Source organism: Anneissia japonica, unplaced genomic scaffold (assembly GCF_011630105.1).
Source record: "Anneissia japonica isolate Jap-2015-1 unplaced genomic scaffold, ASM1163010v1 scaffold287839_len198389_cov133, whole genome shotgun sequence".
Classification (NCBI taxonomy): Eukaryota; Metazoa; Echinodermata; class Crinoidea; order Comatulida; family Comatulidae; genus Anneissia; species Anneissia japonica.
This window is the reverse complement of record NW_022698111.1, coordinates 172,289-189,593: the sequence shown is the minus strand read 5'-3', so window position 1 is coordinate 189,593 and position 17,305 is coordinate 172,289. Positions and strand designations below refer to the sequence as shown.

Here is a 17,305-nt window from a genome sequence, read left to right as displayed (position 1 = left end):
ATATATATATATATATATATATCTGTCTATCTAATATATTAAACCTAAAATATATTTTGCATAATAAAACATTAACTTTACTGACCTGGAGTAACTCCTACTGCTCCAACCCCTATAGTGTCTACTGCAACTACAGCAGAACGGTCGCCAGAGCCATCACTCCTAGAGCTGCCAAATGCTTTTACAGACCACAATGACACCGCAGTGGTTAAAGTTGAAGAATCACTAGCAGGTGCCAGAGTCTCTGTACTGCCCTCCTTGACGAATGGTGTATCTGTGATAAATGTTAACTCTGTGTTTTCTACAATGACACCTTCACATGCCTTGCGTTCACAAGCAGTCAATAATGCATCGGTTGGACGACCAGAGACGGTAAAGTTCTTGGAAGCGGTATCGGCCTTCTTAAGGGATGCGCAGAGATAAAAGATGTCACCACATGGCAGGTATATTGGGCTGGAGAAATCCAAGGTTGCTGAGACTGAGCTGAAGTTAAAATTCTCACCAGGAATGGCAGGTATATTGGCAACATTCTGTGGAAATACACCATACACTTTTGAATACATAACGTCAGTGCCATCATACTCACTATTTACAAATACTTCAATGGCCCACTGATCACTCCCATCAATTCCTCCTGAATCCTCTGCCACCATGAAGCGCAAGTCAAGATCTACAACCTGATTGTTTGCACCTTCTTTGAAGGTTATACCGCTGGATTCCGTCAATGAAGAACTGGTGATAACAACACCTAAAAGAGTAATCAATTGAGCTTAGTAAAATACCATAGATTCCAACAGCAAAATAAAATATAATAACAAAATCCTCCCCAGAAATTAGATATTTGAAATGTTGGTGTTACCATTTTAATAAAATAATAAAGATAGAGATTATATAAATCTGAGCAACTTCTGACATATCAAAAATATGATGCACTCCAACAAAAAAGCATTACGCAAGATAAAGATGCAACATCAAAATAACAATAGTTACCTTCACAGTCAATATCTACACAGGATGGGAAGACACCAGTATTTGGGACAAATGTGAAATCTGGATTGGCGGAATCATTTTTCTCCAGGACAACACATAACTGAACGGTGGCAGGGCAGATGAAGTCTGTTAAACCTACGGTTACTGTTAGATCCGAAAGCTGAATATCTGTTCCTGCAGTTATGTCTTTACTGGCCTTACTGACAGATATCACAACATTCTCTTCAGGGGTGAAGTTATTTCCGTTCTGTAAAACAGATATTTAAAATTTAATAAATTGCTTTTTTTTTCTAACTTAACAAAATTTCCACACAAGACTGATCAGTGCAGAAGGTGTGCGTCCTCGGATGTCACCACGTCGTCTGACCAAAAATAATAATTTGCCTAATATCCAAATATTCGTTATTTTGATTGCCAATCCCCAGTATTGTGGTCTAAAAGCATAATTTAGGTCATACTCTCCCCGTGAACTCTACCAGAGTTTTTTTTTTTTTAATTCCGGGAGGCAATATAGTCAGGCACTTGGTTTAAATCTTCTGTCGGATGCTCACCTTCTAATCTCATGATTTCAGGTTCAATCCCTCTCACTGTTAAACAAGACTGCGGGCACCAAGGGGGTTTGATTTTTTTAGGACGTTACAGCCATTTTATTAAATATAGTCTTTGCATAAAATGAAACTAAACACTGTGGCACTGTTGTTTGAGGTCAAATGAATATTGTGTGCAAAAGAATATTGTGGTAACGGGAACGAATGTAAAGATTGAGGGCGTAAGCGAGGTTCGAGGAGAAAGAACAGAAATAAAGAGAGCTTAGAATTGTCATTAAAATCTGTCCAAAGTTTCTTTCATTTTGTGGACATTATTACAGTTGGCGACGAGGATGAACAATATTGTGAGTAAACCACATCCGTTTCTTGAGTCTCCAGGCACGCCCACCGTCCCGTGGAAAACGTGGAAAATAATATTTGAAAATTACTTGTTGGCCGCCGATTTGCAGGCAGGGTCAGCTGAACGAGGCAAGGCAATTTTGATAGCGTCGTTTTGTACTGAAGCCCAACGGATTTATTACACTCTTTTGAACAGTAAGGCCACGTCCGTTGCTGGTGCACAACAGGCAGAAGCAGATGGTGATAAAGACGAATATAAAGAAACTATGCAATTACTTGCTGATTATTTTGAACCCAAACTAAACGTTGTAGCGGAGAGGTACAAGTTTAGATGTCGATCCCATGAACCAGGTGAGACAGTTAAGGCGTTTGTTTTGGCTCTTAAACATTTAGCAAGTACGTGCCAGTTTGCTAATTTGCATGATGACATGATCCGTGATCAAATCGTAGAAAAAACAAACTCTACGAGAGTCAGGGAAAGATTATTAATGGAGAAGGAGCTAACCTTGACGAAAGCTATTCAGATTGAGCCAGGTGTGCCGTCAGTGTTCCAGGGTGGGCCACTTTCAGCGTATGTGCCATGAAGTTGGTGATAAAAACGTTATGCAGTGTTTTGCGGAGGAAGTTGATGGTGAGTGCAGTAGGAAGGCAAATATTTCAGTGACTGTTCGTGTCAATAATGTGAATCTACCTTTTGTTGTTGACACAGCATCAGATGTGTCCCTGTTAAGCATGAAACTGTTTCAGAGACATTTTGTAAAAGAAGCTCTGTGCCCAAGTAGAGTTAATTTGTTAACATATACAGGGCAAAAGATTAACATTGCTGGGGAATTTAACACATTAGTTAAGTACAAGTCAAAATCAGCTACAGTAAAGTTTTTAGTAGTAGATCAGGGGTGTTCTATTTTGGGCGAAGATTTGATTCAAATGCTGGGGTTAACGATTGATAGGTCGACTATGTCATGTTTGTCAATGGGAGTGGATAAGTGTGAGGGTAAGGATACCAAAATGGATTGGGTAAAGGCTGAGTTTCCTTATCTCTTTGGTTCTGATCTCGGACACATTAAAGGTTTTGTCCATACGGTTAAAGTTAACCCTCAGGTCACCCCTGTGCAGCAGTCATTGAGAAGACTGCCTTTGGCAATTCGAGATAAAGTTACTGTGGATTTGAATAGGTTGGAGAAAGAAGGGGTCATTGAAAGGGTGAAAGGTGCGACTAATTGGGTGTCCCCATTAGTAGTGGTCTGGAAAAGAAATGCCGGGTTACGTCTTTGTGTCGATTTGAGAAAAGTAAATGAATCCATAATAATTGAGAGGCACCCTTTGCCAAAAATTGAGGAATTATTTGATGCGATGTCAGGTGCTAAACTGTTTAGCAAATTAGATTTGAAGTCCGCATATCATCAGTTAAATTTACACGAAGATAGTAGAGACCTTACGACATTTGTATCCCACAATGGGTTGTACAGGTTTAGGAAGGTGTGCTTTGGTTTGGCTTCCGCCCCTACTGCATTTCAAAAATTAATGTCAATAATATTGCAGGGAATTCCTAATATTGGTTACTTTATTGATGATATTTTTGTTTTTGGCAGGACCAAATCAGACCATGATACAGTTCTGAAGGCAGTGCTAAATAGGCTTCCAGATTATGGAATGCGCCTAAATGACAAGTGTGAATTTGGAGTGACTAGTGTTAAAATTTTGGGTCATGTATTAGATGCAGAGGGGCTTCACCCAAATTCAGACTTAGTAAAATCAATAACATGCGCCCCAGTCCCAGAAAGTAAAGAACAGGTGAAATCCTTTTTGGGGTTAGCAGGGTACTATTCCAAATTTATCAAAAATTATGCAACTCTTGTACAGCCATTAAGGGATGTTCAGTTAAGTGATAAATTTAAGTGGGGTAAACAGGCAAATATGTCATTTGAATCGGTGAAGCAAAGCATCGTTACATGTCCAGCCCTCGCATTATTTGACCCAGACAGGGAAATAATTCTGACAACTGATGGATCAGGGTACGGAATAGGGGCGGTTCTCACCCAGTTAGTTGAAGGGGAAGAGGTAACCATAGCTTTCGCGTCAAGGAAGTTAACATGTGCAAAAATGAAATATTCCACAGGTGAACGTGAAGCTTTGGCATGTGTGTACTCAATTGAGAAATTCCATACATACTCATGGGGTAGGCATTTCATGTTGCGAACTGATCATAAAGCCTTGACAACACTCTTAGCATCAAGTGGGACTGGCCACAGACCAATGCGAATAGCTAGGCTGCTAAATTATAATTACACCGTTGAATATAAGCCAGGTTCTGATAATGTTGTGGCGGATGGCCACAACATTATCTCATCTGCCACTGGAATCGGAAACAGGGTCCTCCGAAGACAACGAAGTTGCCGCTGTCTGTTTAGTGGAGGTAGAGGAGGAGTGTTGCATAACCCTAACCCAATTTAATGCCGAGGTAGATAAAGATCAACTTTTGCAGGAAGTTATCAAATACATAGAGTCAGCGTGGCCTGCAAGTAAGGATAAGTTGAATAGTAACATACTGCCATATTACAATGTAAGGGAGGAATTAATAGTGTTAGAAAATAGAGTTTATAGAGGCGATAGGTTGGTGGTACCAGACTGCCTAACAGTCCATTTAATTTATAAAGCACATGAGGCTCACCAAAGGATAATGAGAACGAAGAAAAGATTAAGGCAATTATATTGGTGGCCGAGAATGGACATACAAGTAGAAAATATAATTAAACATTGCAAGGTGTGTATAGAACATAATAAGACGGTAAGGGTTTCAAAAGCCTCTATGACACCCATAGAGTATCCGTCAGGTCCATGGGAAAAGTTAGGACTAGATATAGTTGGTCCCTGTGACTTGCTACCAAACCAGTGCAGATTTGCCATTACTCTTATTGATTACTATTCTAAGTGGCCGGAAGTGTGTTTTGTACCAAAGGTGACCACACAAGTTGTAATGGATTTTTTGTCAGGCGTGTTTGTGCGGGAGGGTTACCCATTAGAATTAATCACTGATCATGGAGTTCAATTTGTGAGTTATGAAATGAAACAATTTCTAAAACAAAGAGATATTAGGCATTTGCATTCTGCTATTTATCACCCACAGAGTAATGGTGCCGTAGAAAGGTTTAACAAAGTGCTAAAACAGACGATACAAACTGCATTCTTAGAAGGGAAAGAAGTTAAACAACTGTCTCTTATACACATCTACATTACAACAGCCAACAAAAGGTACAATAACCAGGGAAATGCTATCCATTGAGGAGAGAGGAAACGATTAATTCGGTTCAAAGATATCTATAAAGAATGTCTGACAAGTTTGGTGCCTAGCATTCAGGACTAACCAAGAGTGGAAATAAAGCCTAAGAAATTCCTTCCACTCTGTTAAGTCTAATTGCAACTCTTAATAAACAAACTCTTTGCACAATTACACACTTGTTTAACTATCTTTTCATCATTTTTTATTTTTATTGAAGCCTAGCTATCTATTGGTGGTTTTTAATCACAATTCAGGAAGTAAACACTTGATACTCTGCAGTAGTCATAATACTTGATTTGAGGTTAGACAAAAAGCACAAAGAACCAATGTCTACAAATTTATAGCCAGTTGGAAAAATAAATGAGACAATCATAGCTAATGATCTGAGGAACAATTCAGGATGTTTACCTTTTTGACAAACATCTTGGATGAAACTCTAGTGCTACAGTTTTATTATTTTTGTGAATTTTAATGAACTGTACACTATATATAGCCTGTCTCTTATACACATCTAGATGTGTATAAGAGAAACAATATGTGCAGTCATTTTTATTTGCATATAGAAACACTCCACACTCAACAACAGAGGTGGAACCTGCATTGTTGTTGCATGGACGTAAATTGAGAAACAAGTTAGATATTAAAGGGTTGACACCACCAGCAGATGTGGTGGTTGATAAATCTAAGCTTAAAGAGCTAGTAAAAGTTAATCAGAAGAAACAAAAGACATATTTTGGCAATCGTAACAGTGTTAAAAAACCTATTATACAGGAAGGAATGAATGTAAAGGTTAAAAAAATTGGATATGTGCATAAGGGCAGTAGTTCATTTATGGGACCATTTCGTGTAGTTAAGAAAGTGGGGATTGCAGCCTTTCTGTTAAGTAACAGAAAGACATATAATGTTGAAAGGTTAGCTATTGTATGCCCTGACTGTAGGGAATGGGTAAACCCGTTAGGCAATGCAGTGCCTTTGATGATTGATGATTTCGGGAATGCACAACCAGAAAATGTCAATACAGACAGATTCGTACCAAGGGATGTAGACCAGGTTCCATATAGAACTAGGTCAGGTAGGGTAGTGAGAAACCCTAGTAGGTATATTAAAGAATGTAATTTGTTACAGGGGGGAGATTGTGGTAACGGGAACGAATGTAAAGATTGAGGGCGTAAGCGAGGTTCGAGGAGAAAGAACAGAAATAAAGAGAGCTTAGAATTGTCATTAAAATCTGTCCAAAGTTTCTTTCATTTTGTGGACATTACACATATTTAAGTCATACTCCCCCTGTGAACCCTACCAGAGATCTTTTATTCCGGGAAGCAATATAGTCAGCCACTTGGTTTGAATCTTCTGTCGGACATCTTAGAGTGACCCTCTGTAAGCAAATTTCTTGAGCTACCATTAGACTGTAGTTGAATAGCTGTGCTTAGGATGCTGACCTTCCAATCCCATGAATTTAGGTTCAATCCCTCTCAATGTTAAACAAGATTGGGGTGCCAAGGGGTTACATGCTTTGAGGGGTTTAGATGTTTTGAGGATATTAAGGCCATTTTCTTAAATATAGGCTTTATATAAAATGAAACTGAACACTGTTGCACTGTTGTTTAAGGACAAATAAATAAATTAATAAATTAATATATCAACTAACGTTACCCTGTCCTTCAGATCTGCAGTAAGCATCCAAAGATAATCACCAGATATACCGGCCCAACCCGCGTCAGATGAGACGGTAATTGAAAATGTAATTGTATTATTACTTCTTTCAACAACTGGATCACCACTTGAGGTAGAGACAGATGTACCTGTGATCTTAACACCTATAAATTAAAGCAGAGTTGATGCGATAACAACATCAGTGATGATAAATGATGATATAATGACAATTGTTCTTTAACATTATGTTGATAATGATGATGATACTGATGTTGATGTTAATGCTGATGATGATGATAGTGTTGATGATGATGATGACCAAGATGATGATGGCGACAACAACGATGATAGCAAAGATGGTTTTATTTAAATTGCAAAGAAATGATTACTGTAGACGATTTTGATTCTGATGATGATAAACATAGGTATTAATGAAGATAGTGAAATGAGAAATACAATAATTTTAGTGATAATGATTGTAAAATTTTATGTTAATGGGCAAGTGAATTAAGATTTTGACAATGGAGAAAATAATACATAGTGATAAAGGATGTAAATAATGATTACGAATATAATGATAACGATAATTATGTGTTGATGATGATGGCAATGGTAATGCTTGGGGATTTGTGTAGCGAATACATGGTCTCTATGCGCTGATGTTACACAAAACAGAAAACAAAAACCCTAGCTCGAACTGACATCGAGTCTGTTAATTTAAATTTATGAAACAGTTCATGTAAGTTTGGTTAATAAAATATATTCATTAATCAGCTTACCACGGCAATTTGCAACGGCACAGTAGGGTGTCAGAGGATTTCCAGAAACTGTTGTCATACTAAATGTTGGGGTACTTGCAGGATCCCGCATGAACTCAACACAAAGGTAGTAAAAGTATTAGGATCATCAAAACACTTCAGATCAGCCAAATCCAATGATGCCGCAATACCTGTGAACTCCAATGTTGAGCCAGCTGTAGATATCGCGCGCGGTGCTCTTTTGTTCGTCTGATAGAGAAGCGAAAGTTTCTCCATAGTGCTCTCCTGAGCCATCCTGATTTGCACTGACAAACACATTGAATTGCCACAGGTGTGTTCCGCTCAGAACTGCACTTGAGGCACTGGATTCGATCTCAAAACCAAGTGTAACATTAGTTGGTGAATGCTCCTTGATCTTTTTGTCACTATCTAAAATTCCAGTATCACCATCAATGACAACACCTGAGTAAGAATATAGAGCACATTAGAATATTTATCATCATTAACATTTTTACCATTAGCATAATAATGCAATAATAATAAAAATAATAATAATAATAATAATAAAAATAAAAATAATAATAATAATAATAATAATTTAAAAACAGATGTATTTATTCTATCCTATTATGATCATCATGTTCAACATCATTACCATTATTAGAGGGGTCTCACACTTAGAGAGTAAGCTCAATTTTAAAAGATGTTGGTTAGTTGGTCCTTTGAAAAATTGTTCTCAAATAAAGGGTCTCGGAATTAGAGGAGTCTCGAATTGGAAGGTAGGCTGTATTTAGAGTATAAAATTTAAAAAGTATTTACAATAAATGAAAATCTCTACTAAAACCAACACACGTGATAAATATAATCATCACAAAATGTGTTTGCTGGTACAAAATTTGTTCTATTTTACTCCTTGATTGAATTTTCCAGGTTGAGAAAATTACAGTACCGGACAGTTTTATTGCAAAAATCCCAACGCGTTTTACCCGTTGTCGTTGCGTTGCGTTTGCGTTGAGTTGCGTTGCGTTGAAATGAACGTTCCGGGAGGCAATATAGTCAGCCACTTGGTTTAAATCTTCTGTCGGATGCTCACTTTCTAATCTCATGATTTCAGGTTCAATCCCTCTCACTGTTAAACAAGACTGCGGGCACCAAGGGGGTTTGATTTTTTTAGGACGTTACAGCCATTTTATTAGATATAGGCTTTGCATAAAATGAAACTAAACACTGTTGCACTGTTGTTTGAATGAATATCGTGTGCAAAAGCATATTTAAGTCTTACTCCCCCTGTGAACCCTACCAGAGATCTTTTATTCCGGGAGGCAATATAGTCAGCCACTTTGTTTGAATCTTCTGTCGGACATCTTAGAGTGACCCTCTGTAAGCAAATTTCTTGAGCTACCATTAGACTGTAGTTGAATAGCTGTGCTTAGGATGCTGACCTTCCAATCTCATGAATTTAGGTTCAATCCCTCTCAATGTTAAACAAGATTGGGGTGCCAAGGGGTTACATGCTTTGAGGGGTTTAGATGTTTTGAGGATATAAATGCCATTTTCTTAAATATAGGCTTTATATAAAATGAAACTGAACACTGTTGCACTGTTGTTTAAGGACAAATAAATAAATTATTAAATTAATATATCAACTAACGTTACCCTGTCCTTCAGATCTGCAGTAAGCATCCAAAGATTATCACCAGATATACCGGCCCAATCCGCGTCAAATGAGACGGTCATTGAAAATGTAATTGTATTATTACTTCTTTCAACAACTGGATCACCACTTGAGGTAGAGACAGATGTACCTGTGATCTTAACACCTATAAATTAAAGCAGAGTTGATGCGATAACAACATCAGTGATGATAAATGATGATATAATGACAATTGTTCTTTAACATTATGTTGATAATGATGATGATATTGATGTTGATGTTAATGCTGCTGATGATGATGATGATAGTGTTGATGATGATGATGACCAAGATGATGATGGCGACAACAACGATGATAGCAAAGATGGTTTTTATTTAAATTGCAAAGAAATGATTACTGTAGACGATTTTGATTCTGATGATGATAAACATAGGTGTTAATGAAGATAGTGAAATGAGAAATACAATAATTTTGGTGATAATGATGGTAAAATTTTATGTTAATGGGCACGTGAATTAAGATTTTGACAATGGAGAAAATAATACATAGTGATAAAGGATGTAAATAGTGATGATTATGAATATAATGATAACGATAATTATGTGTTGATGATGATGGCAATGGTAATGCTTGGGGATTTTTGTAGCGAATACATGGTCTCTATGCGCTGATGTTACACAAAACAGAAAACAAAAACCCTAGCTCGAACTAACATCGAGTCTGTTAATTTAAATTTATGAAACAGTTCATGTAAGTTTGGTTAATAAAACATATTCATTAATCAGCTTACCACGGCAATTTGCAACGGCACAGTAGGGTGTCAGAGGATTTCCAGAAACTGTTGTCATACTAAATGTTGGGGTACTTGCAGGATCCCGCATGAACTCAACACAAAGGTAGTAAAAGGTATTAGGATCATCAAAACACTTCAGATCAGCCAAGTCCAATGATGCCGCAATACCTGTGAACTCCAATGTTGAGCCAGCTGTAGATATCGCGGTGCTCTCCTGTTCGTCTGATAGAGAAGCGAAAGTTTCTCCATAGTGCTCTCCTGAGCCATCCTGATTTGCACTGACAAACACATTGAATTGCCACAGGTCTTTTCCACTCAGAACTGCACTTGAGGCACTGGATTCGATCTCAAAACCAAATGTAACATTAGTTGGTGAATGCTCCTTGATCTTTTTGTCACTATCTAAAATTCCAGTATCACCATCAATGACAACACCTGAGTAAGAATATAGAGCACATTAGAATATTTATCATCATTAACATTTTTACCATTAGCATAATAATGCAATAATAATAATAATAATAATAATAATAATAATAATAATAATAATAATAATAATAATAATAATAACAATAACAATAATAATAATAATTATAATTTAAAAACAGATGTATTTATTCTATCCTATTATGATCATCATGTTCAACATCATTACCATTATTAGAGGGGTCTAACACTTGAGAGTGAGCTCAATTTTAAAAGATGTTGGTTAGTTGGTCCTTTGAAAAATTGTTCTCAAATAAAGGGTCTCGGAATTAGAGGAGTGTCGAATTGGAAGGTAGACTGTATTTAGAGTATACAATTTAAAAAGGTATTTACAATAAGTGAAAATCTCTACTAAAACCAACACACGTGATAAATATAATCATCACAAAATGTGTTTGCTGGTACAAAATTTGTTCTATTTTACTCCTTGATTTAATTTTCCAGGTTGAGAAAATTATGACTGAAACTAAATAATTATTTAGATATTTGAATCAAATTTATGAAATAATCATCTCATTTAATACACAAACAACCCTGTGTTTTTTAATTATGATAAATAGCTTCATAAAGTATGCTTCAAAAACATTTAAAAAACCCCCTAAACCTAATTTTGTCTAAACATAACTTAAAGATTATTTTCAGATTGACGTGTCAAACAACCGTTTTTGGTACGACACCTCAGAAATGTACAATTTTCCAACTGTTCATCTACATCCAATGCCTTACATACCTGTACAGGGTGCTGTTTGACAAACTATGTTATTCTGTACTAAGATTTCAAAATCAGGGATAGCAGATGCAGATTTTGACAGCACTGCACACAAATACGTTATGTTGCCATCTGCACAATAGTGACCACTGAAGTCCATGGTTACACTTTGGCCGAATAAATCGAGCGAGTCCCCAACATTTGTTATGTCCATTCCAGCATTTGCAGCTGTAGAATAATCAATATTTAAATTCATTAATATTAATATTAATATTAATAGAAACAATTGAAGTTTATTTGAATTTTCTGTCAGGTGTCAAGAAAATGCCAACTGAGCTCATAAACATTCAAATGCTTTATACATTGAGCTTGATAATAATGTGAACATTAGTAAGAACGTTTATTTTCCATTTACCAACAATGCCAAAACTAAAACACCATCATGGGATGACGTTATAACAAACAAAGAGGGCTAAGCCTCTGTATGATGAGATGACTAATACTAACACTCCCTCTTTACCTCATAATGTAAACAGTTAACAAAATTAAAAGATCTTTTATTATTACAGTGTCTTAGTATTAATTTAATTTCTGAACTACCTTTATTTATTTTCATTTCCAAACAAAACCTTTTAAACATCTGAAGTTTAGCTTTGAAACAGAAAATACACCCAATTATATGCTCTGTTCGACAATATTGGATATTAATTTTATTTTCCTCTTAAGCAGATCCCTTATAAAGTGGTACTTAATGTCGATACTCATCTCTGTCGAAACACCGGGTCCCTGCATAGTGCAATCGCCCCTTGGCTATCATCCCTTATGAGGGCACCTGATAGCTTTTTAATCCTCAAACCCTTTAACAATTGTAAAAGCTTCCTTTTTAGTGGCTTCTAGTCCCATATATTCCGAACACATGTTGATAGGGCTTGGTTCTCCAAAAAATTTGTGCCTTACCCGCACTGAAATAGAAACTATAACATGTGGTGCTTCTTCGGTCACCCGAATTTGTTCAAACAGTCACTACAGCCAATTATTTAAAGTCGATCTGAATTAGATCTTGTCAGCTTGCAATCGGTAGACTACAAAATACAAGTGCCCCTTACATTTAAGCACGTGTTTAGTAGTAATAAGACTCTAGGGTTGGCTAGGTTTTGGGATAATTTCACAACCACCCATGCGATAGGATTCTACTACTACATGCTTCCTTAATTTTAAGCAATGAATCTTCGTTATCAAATTTGGTATCGTAGTCTCCTAAATAATTTGGTGACGCTCTATCCATTTGGGGTATTTTTTGTTAGATTTTTTTTTATCTCTCTTCTCAGGCTCAATTTGATTCTAATTTGAGGAATGGTGTTCTATGACTAAATTTTCATTTTTTGTGTCTCAATTTCATTTACGTTAGGAATTTGAATCTGGTTTCTCATGGATATACGCATAACATTGTGAGCCGAAAATATGCATTTTAGATAGGTTAGGTTTAATTCTGGTGAAGGCTTCAAATGGCGTTTCTGTTACCTATTGTTAAAGCATCTATTTCTGATGTGCGCTGTTGTCTTATTGGCATAGGTCCAAACAAGTTGGTCCAAATGTCCAAAAGGAAGATAAGCCTCTAGTTGGAGGAACTTTAAATAAAGTGCGCCAGTATCTTTCAGCTGTCCCATTTTGGTTTGGCGATTCAGGTGATTAGACTTCTTGTTTTATACCTTTGTTTGCTAATAATGTAGTGAACTCAGCACCATTATTGCACCTTAGACGTTTGACTTGGCTGATCGGGGAACAGTAAGCCAGGAACTGGTTTAAAGCCAGCTTAGAATCATTCTTACATCTGAGGAAATAAACAGGTACTAGGGCAGAGAAATCATCAGTAGTGAATATAGTGTATCCAAAAAACATCCTCTCCTATAGGTTGTTGGTCCGAATCAGTCGGTGTGAATCAATTCTAACGGATTTCTTGCTCTTTTGTCCTGCTCTCTGTTTCGTGTGTTAACAAATTGCCAACAGACGAGACCAAGACGCGTTTTTGTTTTAAGCTGCATTAACGGAATGTAGTATACCAAGCTAGAACAACTATACATGCTCAGTGGCGTAACGCGTATGCGCTCTTGTGCGGCAATCCACAGAACCACCGACCCTTAGAGTCCCTGCGGTGACCCTACCCATAGGATCCTGTCTCTAATAAAGCACCTGATTTAAAGGGGATTTGTTTATACATAACAGCATAATGTCTCAGACATTGACTGTAGGACATATATCATAATAATCCAGTTGGAATGGGGTCAGGAATGTCAATAATTTTGTCGAAAAAGAATTTTTACCATCTGAGAGTGCCATTTCTGAGCGTCTAGAGAGGCATATTCTTAAAATTTGCACTAAATTCTAAGGAAGGGGAGCAGATCTCTCGTCGGGGAAAGCCAATAATTTTGTCGAGGAGGCTGCTTTAAAAAAGCATTTTTACCATCTGAGAATGCCATTTCTGAGCATCTAGAGGGGCATATTCATAAAATTTGCTCACCTCAGCCCCAACCATGGGGCTGAGTTGGGTGTCGTCTACGTATTCACCCCTCCCCCCCCCCGTCAGAAAATTTATGGATCCGCCCCTGTCATGATAATGATGAATTAAGTAAATCACCTTTTATGTTTGTGAAAAAAATGCTAAATAATGTTGTATGTGCTTCCTATCTCCTTAGTCATGTTTGTTTTGAGTATTTTTATTGTTTGCATCCATTTTTGTCAGCCTATCTCAAAGCTCAGCGTGGGTATCAGTTACGGCCGCAGCGGGTTCTGTTGGTGGATCGAATATGACAAACTTTTCTAGCTTTTGGGTACATAGATATGCTAAAAACTTCGTCCCCCATATTTCGTAGTCATCAGGATCACCGCTAAAAATTAGTCTCTGGAACCTGCTGCTACTGGGCACAGCCTGTAGATTGGCTTCTCACATTTGACACCGACGATAAAGAATACTAAACTTGATAATTGTAAACATCAGTAAGAACTTTTTATTTTTTCTTTCTACCAACAATGCCACAACAAAAACGACATCATGGGATGATGTCACAACACACAATTAGTCAAATCTGTAAGATGAGGTGACTAATATTAAGAGGACTTTGGAGAAATGATTTATAATTATTAAAATTATCATTGGTCTATTACAGAGGAATCAATTAATTACACTTTCCCTTGTTATTAATACTATTATCATCATTTTTATTAACACTACCATAATAATCATCATTGTCCTCATTATGATATGCTACCATTATTGCAGGGGAGGAATCTAAACTCATTGACTTCCCAAAGATTGCTACCAGTAACCCCAGCACTACCAGTAGGATAACTAACATCAAATTCAATTGTTGTTGATCGATCTTCGAAGAAACCAGCATTAACAGTCAAAGTTGCACCATTGAGAATTTTAAGCCCTGAAAGAATTACATATAGAAATTTATAATAAAAATAAAATGAAAAGTAATATAACAGTAAAAAATGGTAAAATTAATTGGTATACTCCAATCATTGAAACAATGCATAATGTAACATAGTTTTAACACTATAATGTTGCAGTACTACAGTTTATTATAATCTTAATGCAGTTTAGAGAGAATTCACTCAGAATCTCGGGACTTTTTTATATTTTCTTGTTTTGTATTTTATAATTTTATGTAAGAGAATGTGTCGAATTTATAATAAATACATTATTGAATAGTCTAGATGCATGTTGAAGATATTTGTTGGAAAAAACAGGAAATCGATTTTACGGTGTACTGACCAATATTAACACAGGTCCCCAATAGAAATTTCTTTAGATTCTAATTAAACTATTTACTTACTGCATTCCAATTAATTTTGGTTAATACTTCTGTTCTGCATTCTTATGATAACCCTACTTCCCATTGCCGATTTCACTCACCAGTACATTCTACTTCAATACAGCCAGCATCAGCTGTACTTGGTAAAAAGCTGAGCGTAAAGGCAGGAACAGAGTAATTGCCTTTTTGTACTTCCACACAAACATCAAAATCAGTACAGCTAACATCAGTAAGATCAAAGTCTGCTTGTATCTGTAGAATTTTACATAACTTATTACATATAAAAGAACCAAAAATGAGCACTAATTTAAAAATGGCTCAGTGTGCCTTCTACCTGAATTTGCTCAATATATCAGCTTAATTGATATCCACTGATGATGCTAATTCTATCCATTAGAGCCAAATGCTGTAGGCTACAACTACCAGTTGCACACTTTTAAATATTTGCAACTTGTATGTGTATGACAATCTATTGAAGTACACATAGCTACTGAGTAAAATTTCTTACTATACATCTAGACACTATCTGATTAACACATTATGCTTCAGTAATGATTGTGTATGAGTGCAATGGGAAGAATGTATTTGCAAGTGGATCAGTTAATCTTTCAACGAATGAAAGCATTCTTTGCATTTCACGAATACAAAACATTCCTTATTCGTTATATGATACACTGAACTAGATCCTTGTCCTTGATATTTTATGAAAACAAAGTTAGGTGTACCTTTTTTCTCAATGGAAAGTTCATCGCCTTTCAGCCAATATAAACATTGTATTAGGTAGGGGCATGAAATGGGACAAATAGACCGTGGGTTGAGGCTCCAAAATCGGCTTAGTTTTCGAATTCTGTGACCCACCGATCCGCGCTACTTGGCATTCGCACAAAAATGTCAATACTATTTTATTGAAACATAATATAATTGTCGGCAATCGTAAATTTGGGGAAACTGTAACCAAAAATGAGAATTTATCTTCGAAAAAATAATGCCGCTCACGAAAGCAGTACCCAATCACAGCACACTGACTATACCTGTTAAGCATTGATAAGACGCTATTAGCCAATCACAAACGTTCTTGTAAACTCGGTAACTAATGTAAACAATGTCGCGAGGAAAGTGATAATGTGTAGCAATTTGGACGAAAGTTCTCCGGTTTTAGTGGAATATTTCAATATGATATAAGTATACCAGCCTTTAAATAAAATACATTGGTAATAGTTGTAAGATTTTAGAGGTAGTAAATTACATTTCCCGTCTTCTATCGACTGTCATACCGTAGTTTTTTAAGCCAAAGTCGACCGTGCTGTACTGAATGTGTATTGTATTACTTATCTAGGCCTACATATGCATAGTAGGAAGGGCAAAAAGTAATGTTCATCGACTTTGAACGAGACAGGAAATTCCTGTAAATATATAATATATTTTGATTCTATTTGGAATCGCTTTTTTTTGGTTTTTGTTTTTGTTTTTCTATAATTAAAAAAATGTACATTTGAAAAGAAAACTGAGGCTAAATTACTTCAAAAAATAAGAACACATTGAGGCTGATGTAAAATTAGTCAAATGTTTTTATTTGCATGCAATGTAAATAAATAACATTAATCAGTATTTCTTGCCATGCCTGTTGATTTTTGTTTAACTGATTGAAGACCTTGGTAATATGGACTGAATTAATGAATAAAAGTAAAGCAATTGATGATTCCAATAAGGTGAAACAAATAAATTTTGAATATAGCTCAGTTCAGCCAGTTGCATCCCATCAGCACTTTCATTATCTCTCTGAACACTCAATGGGTAATATACATTTAACTACACAGCAGTAAACACAAGGTTGAAAGACGTTTATGACAAAAATCTGAACTTTTATATGATTATTATTGAAACACTGTAGCACATCATATACCTACACAGAACTGCTTTAAACATAGCTGAATATAGAGTTCAATCCAATCCACTTATAAACATGTGTTAAATATTACAATTATAAACTAGAAATTGCAAGTGAAGTGCTGCGAAGTACAACTGCATAAAATGTTCTTCGAACAAAATTATTTATGCGAGTCAAGGGAAAATAATGAATAATAAAAATATAACAAATAAAATTAGCACGACCCATTGTCTATATATTATTAGAACAGCATTGGTACAATAGTGTTTTGCTGCAGTGACATCTCTCTGCTGGCGATGGCTCGCTGCTGCTGGCGATGACTCGCTGCTGGCGAATCGATCTGCGCATGTGTATAAAATGGTATTTATTTCCGCAAACACTATGCCAG

The 17,305-nt window shown here is 36.2% G+C and overlaps 3 protein-coding genes across 3 annotated transcripts; 2 read left to right on the top strand and 1 right to left on the bottom strand.

Annotated features, from left to right (window-relative positions):
- Positions 1 to 77: 77 nt before the first annotated feature.
- LOC117102409 lies at positions 78 to 1,636 on the bottom strand. The gene is made up of 3 exons (XM_033242663.1): positions 1,631 to 1,636; positions 991 to 1,237; positions 78 to 748 (listed from the first exon to the last, which is right to left on the bottom strand). Exons 1-3 carry the CDS (start codon positions 1,634 to 1,636, stop codon positions 78 to 80), a joined length of 924 nt encoding a protein of 307 aa, XP_033098554.1.
- A 234-nt stretch (positions 1,637 to 1,870) lies between these two features.
- LOC117102408 lies at positions 1,871 to 2,461 on the top strand. The gene has a single exon (XM_033242662.1). The coding sequence runs from the start codon at positions 1,871 to 1,873 to the stop codon at positions 2,459 to 2,461; it is 591 nt and encodes a 196-aa protein (XP_033098553.1).
- Positions 2,462 to 4,506: 2,045 nt separating this feature from the next.
- Positions 4,507 to 6,414, top strand: LOC117102411 (uncharacterized protein K02A2.6-like). Its single transcript, XM_033242665.1, has 2 exons — positions 4,507 to 5,088; positions 5,692 to 6,414. The coding sequence occupies exons 1-2, from the start codon at positions 4,558 to 4,560 to the stop codon at positions 6,319 to 6,321; spliced, it is 1,161 nt and encodes a 386-aa protein (XP_033098556.1). The 5' UTR covers positions 4,507 to 4,557; the 3' UTR covers positions 6,322 to 6,414.
- Positions 6,415 to 17,305: the final 10,891 nt, after the last annotated feature.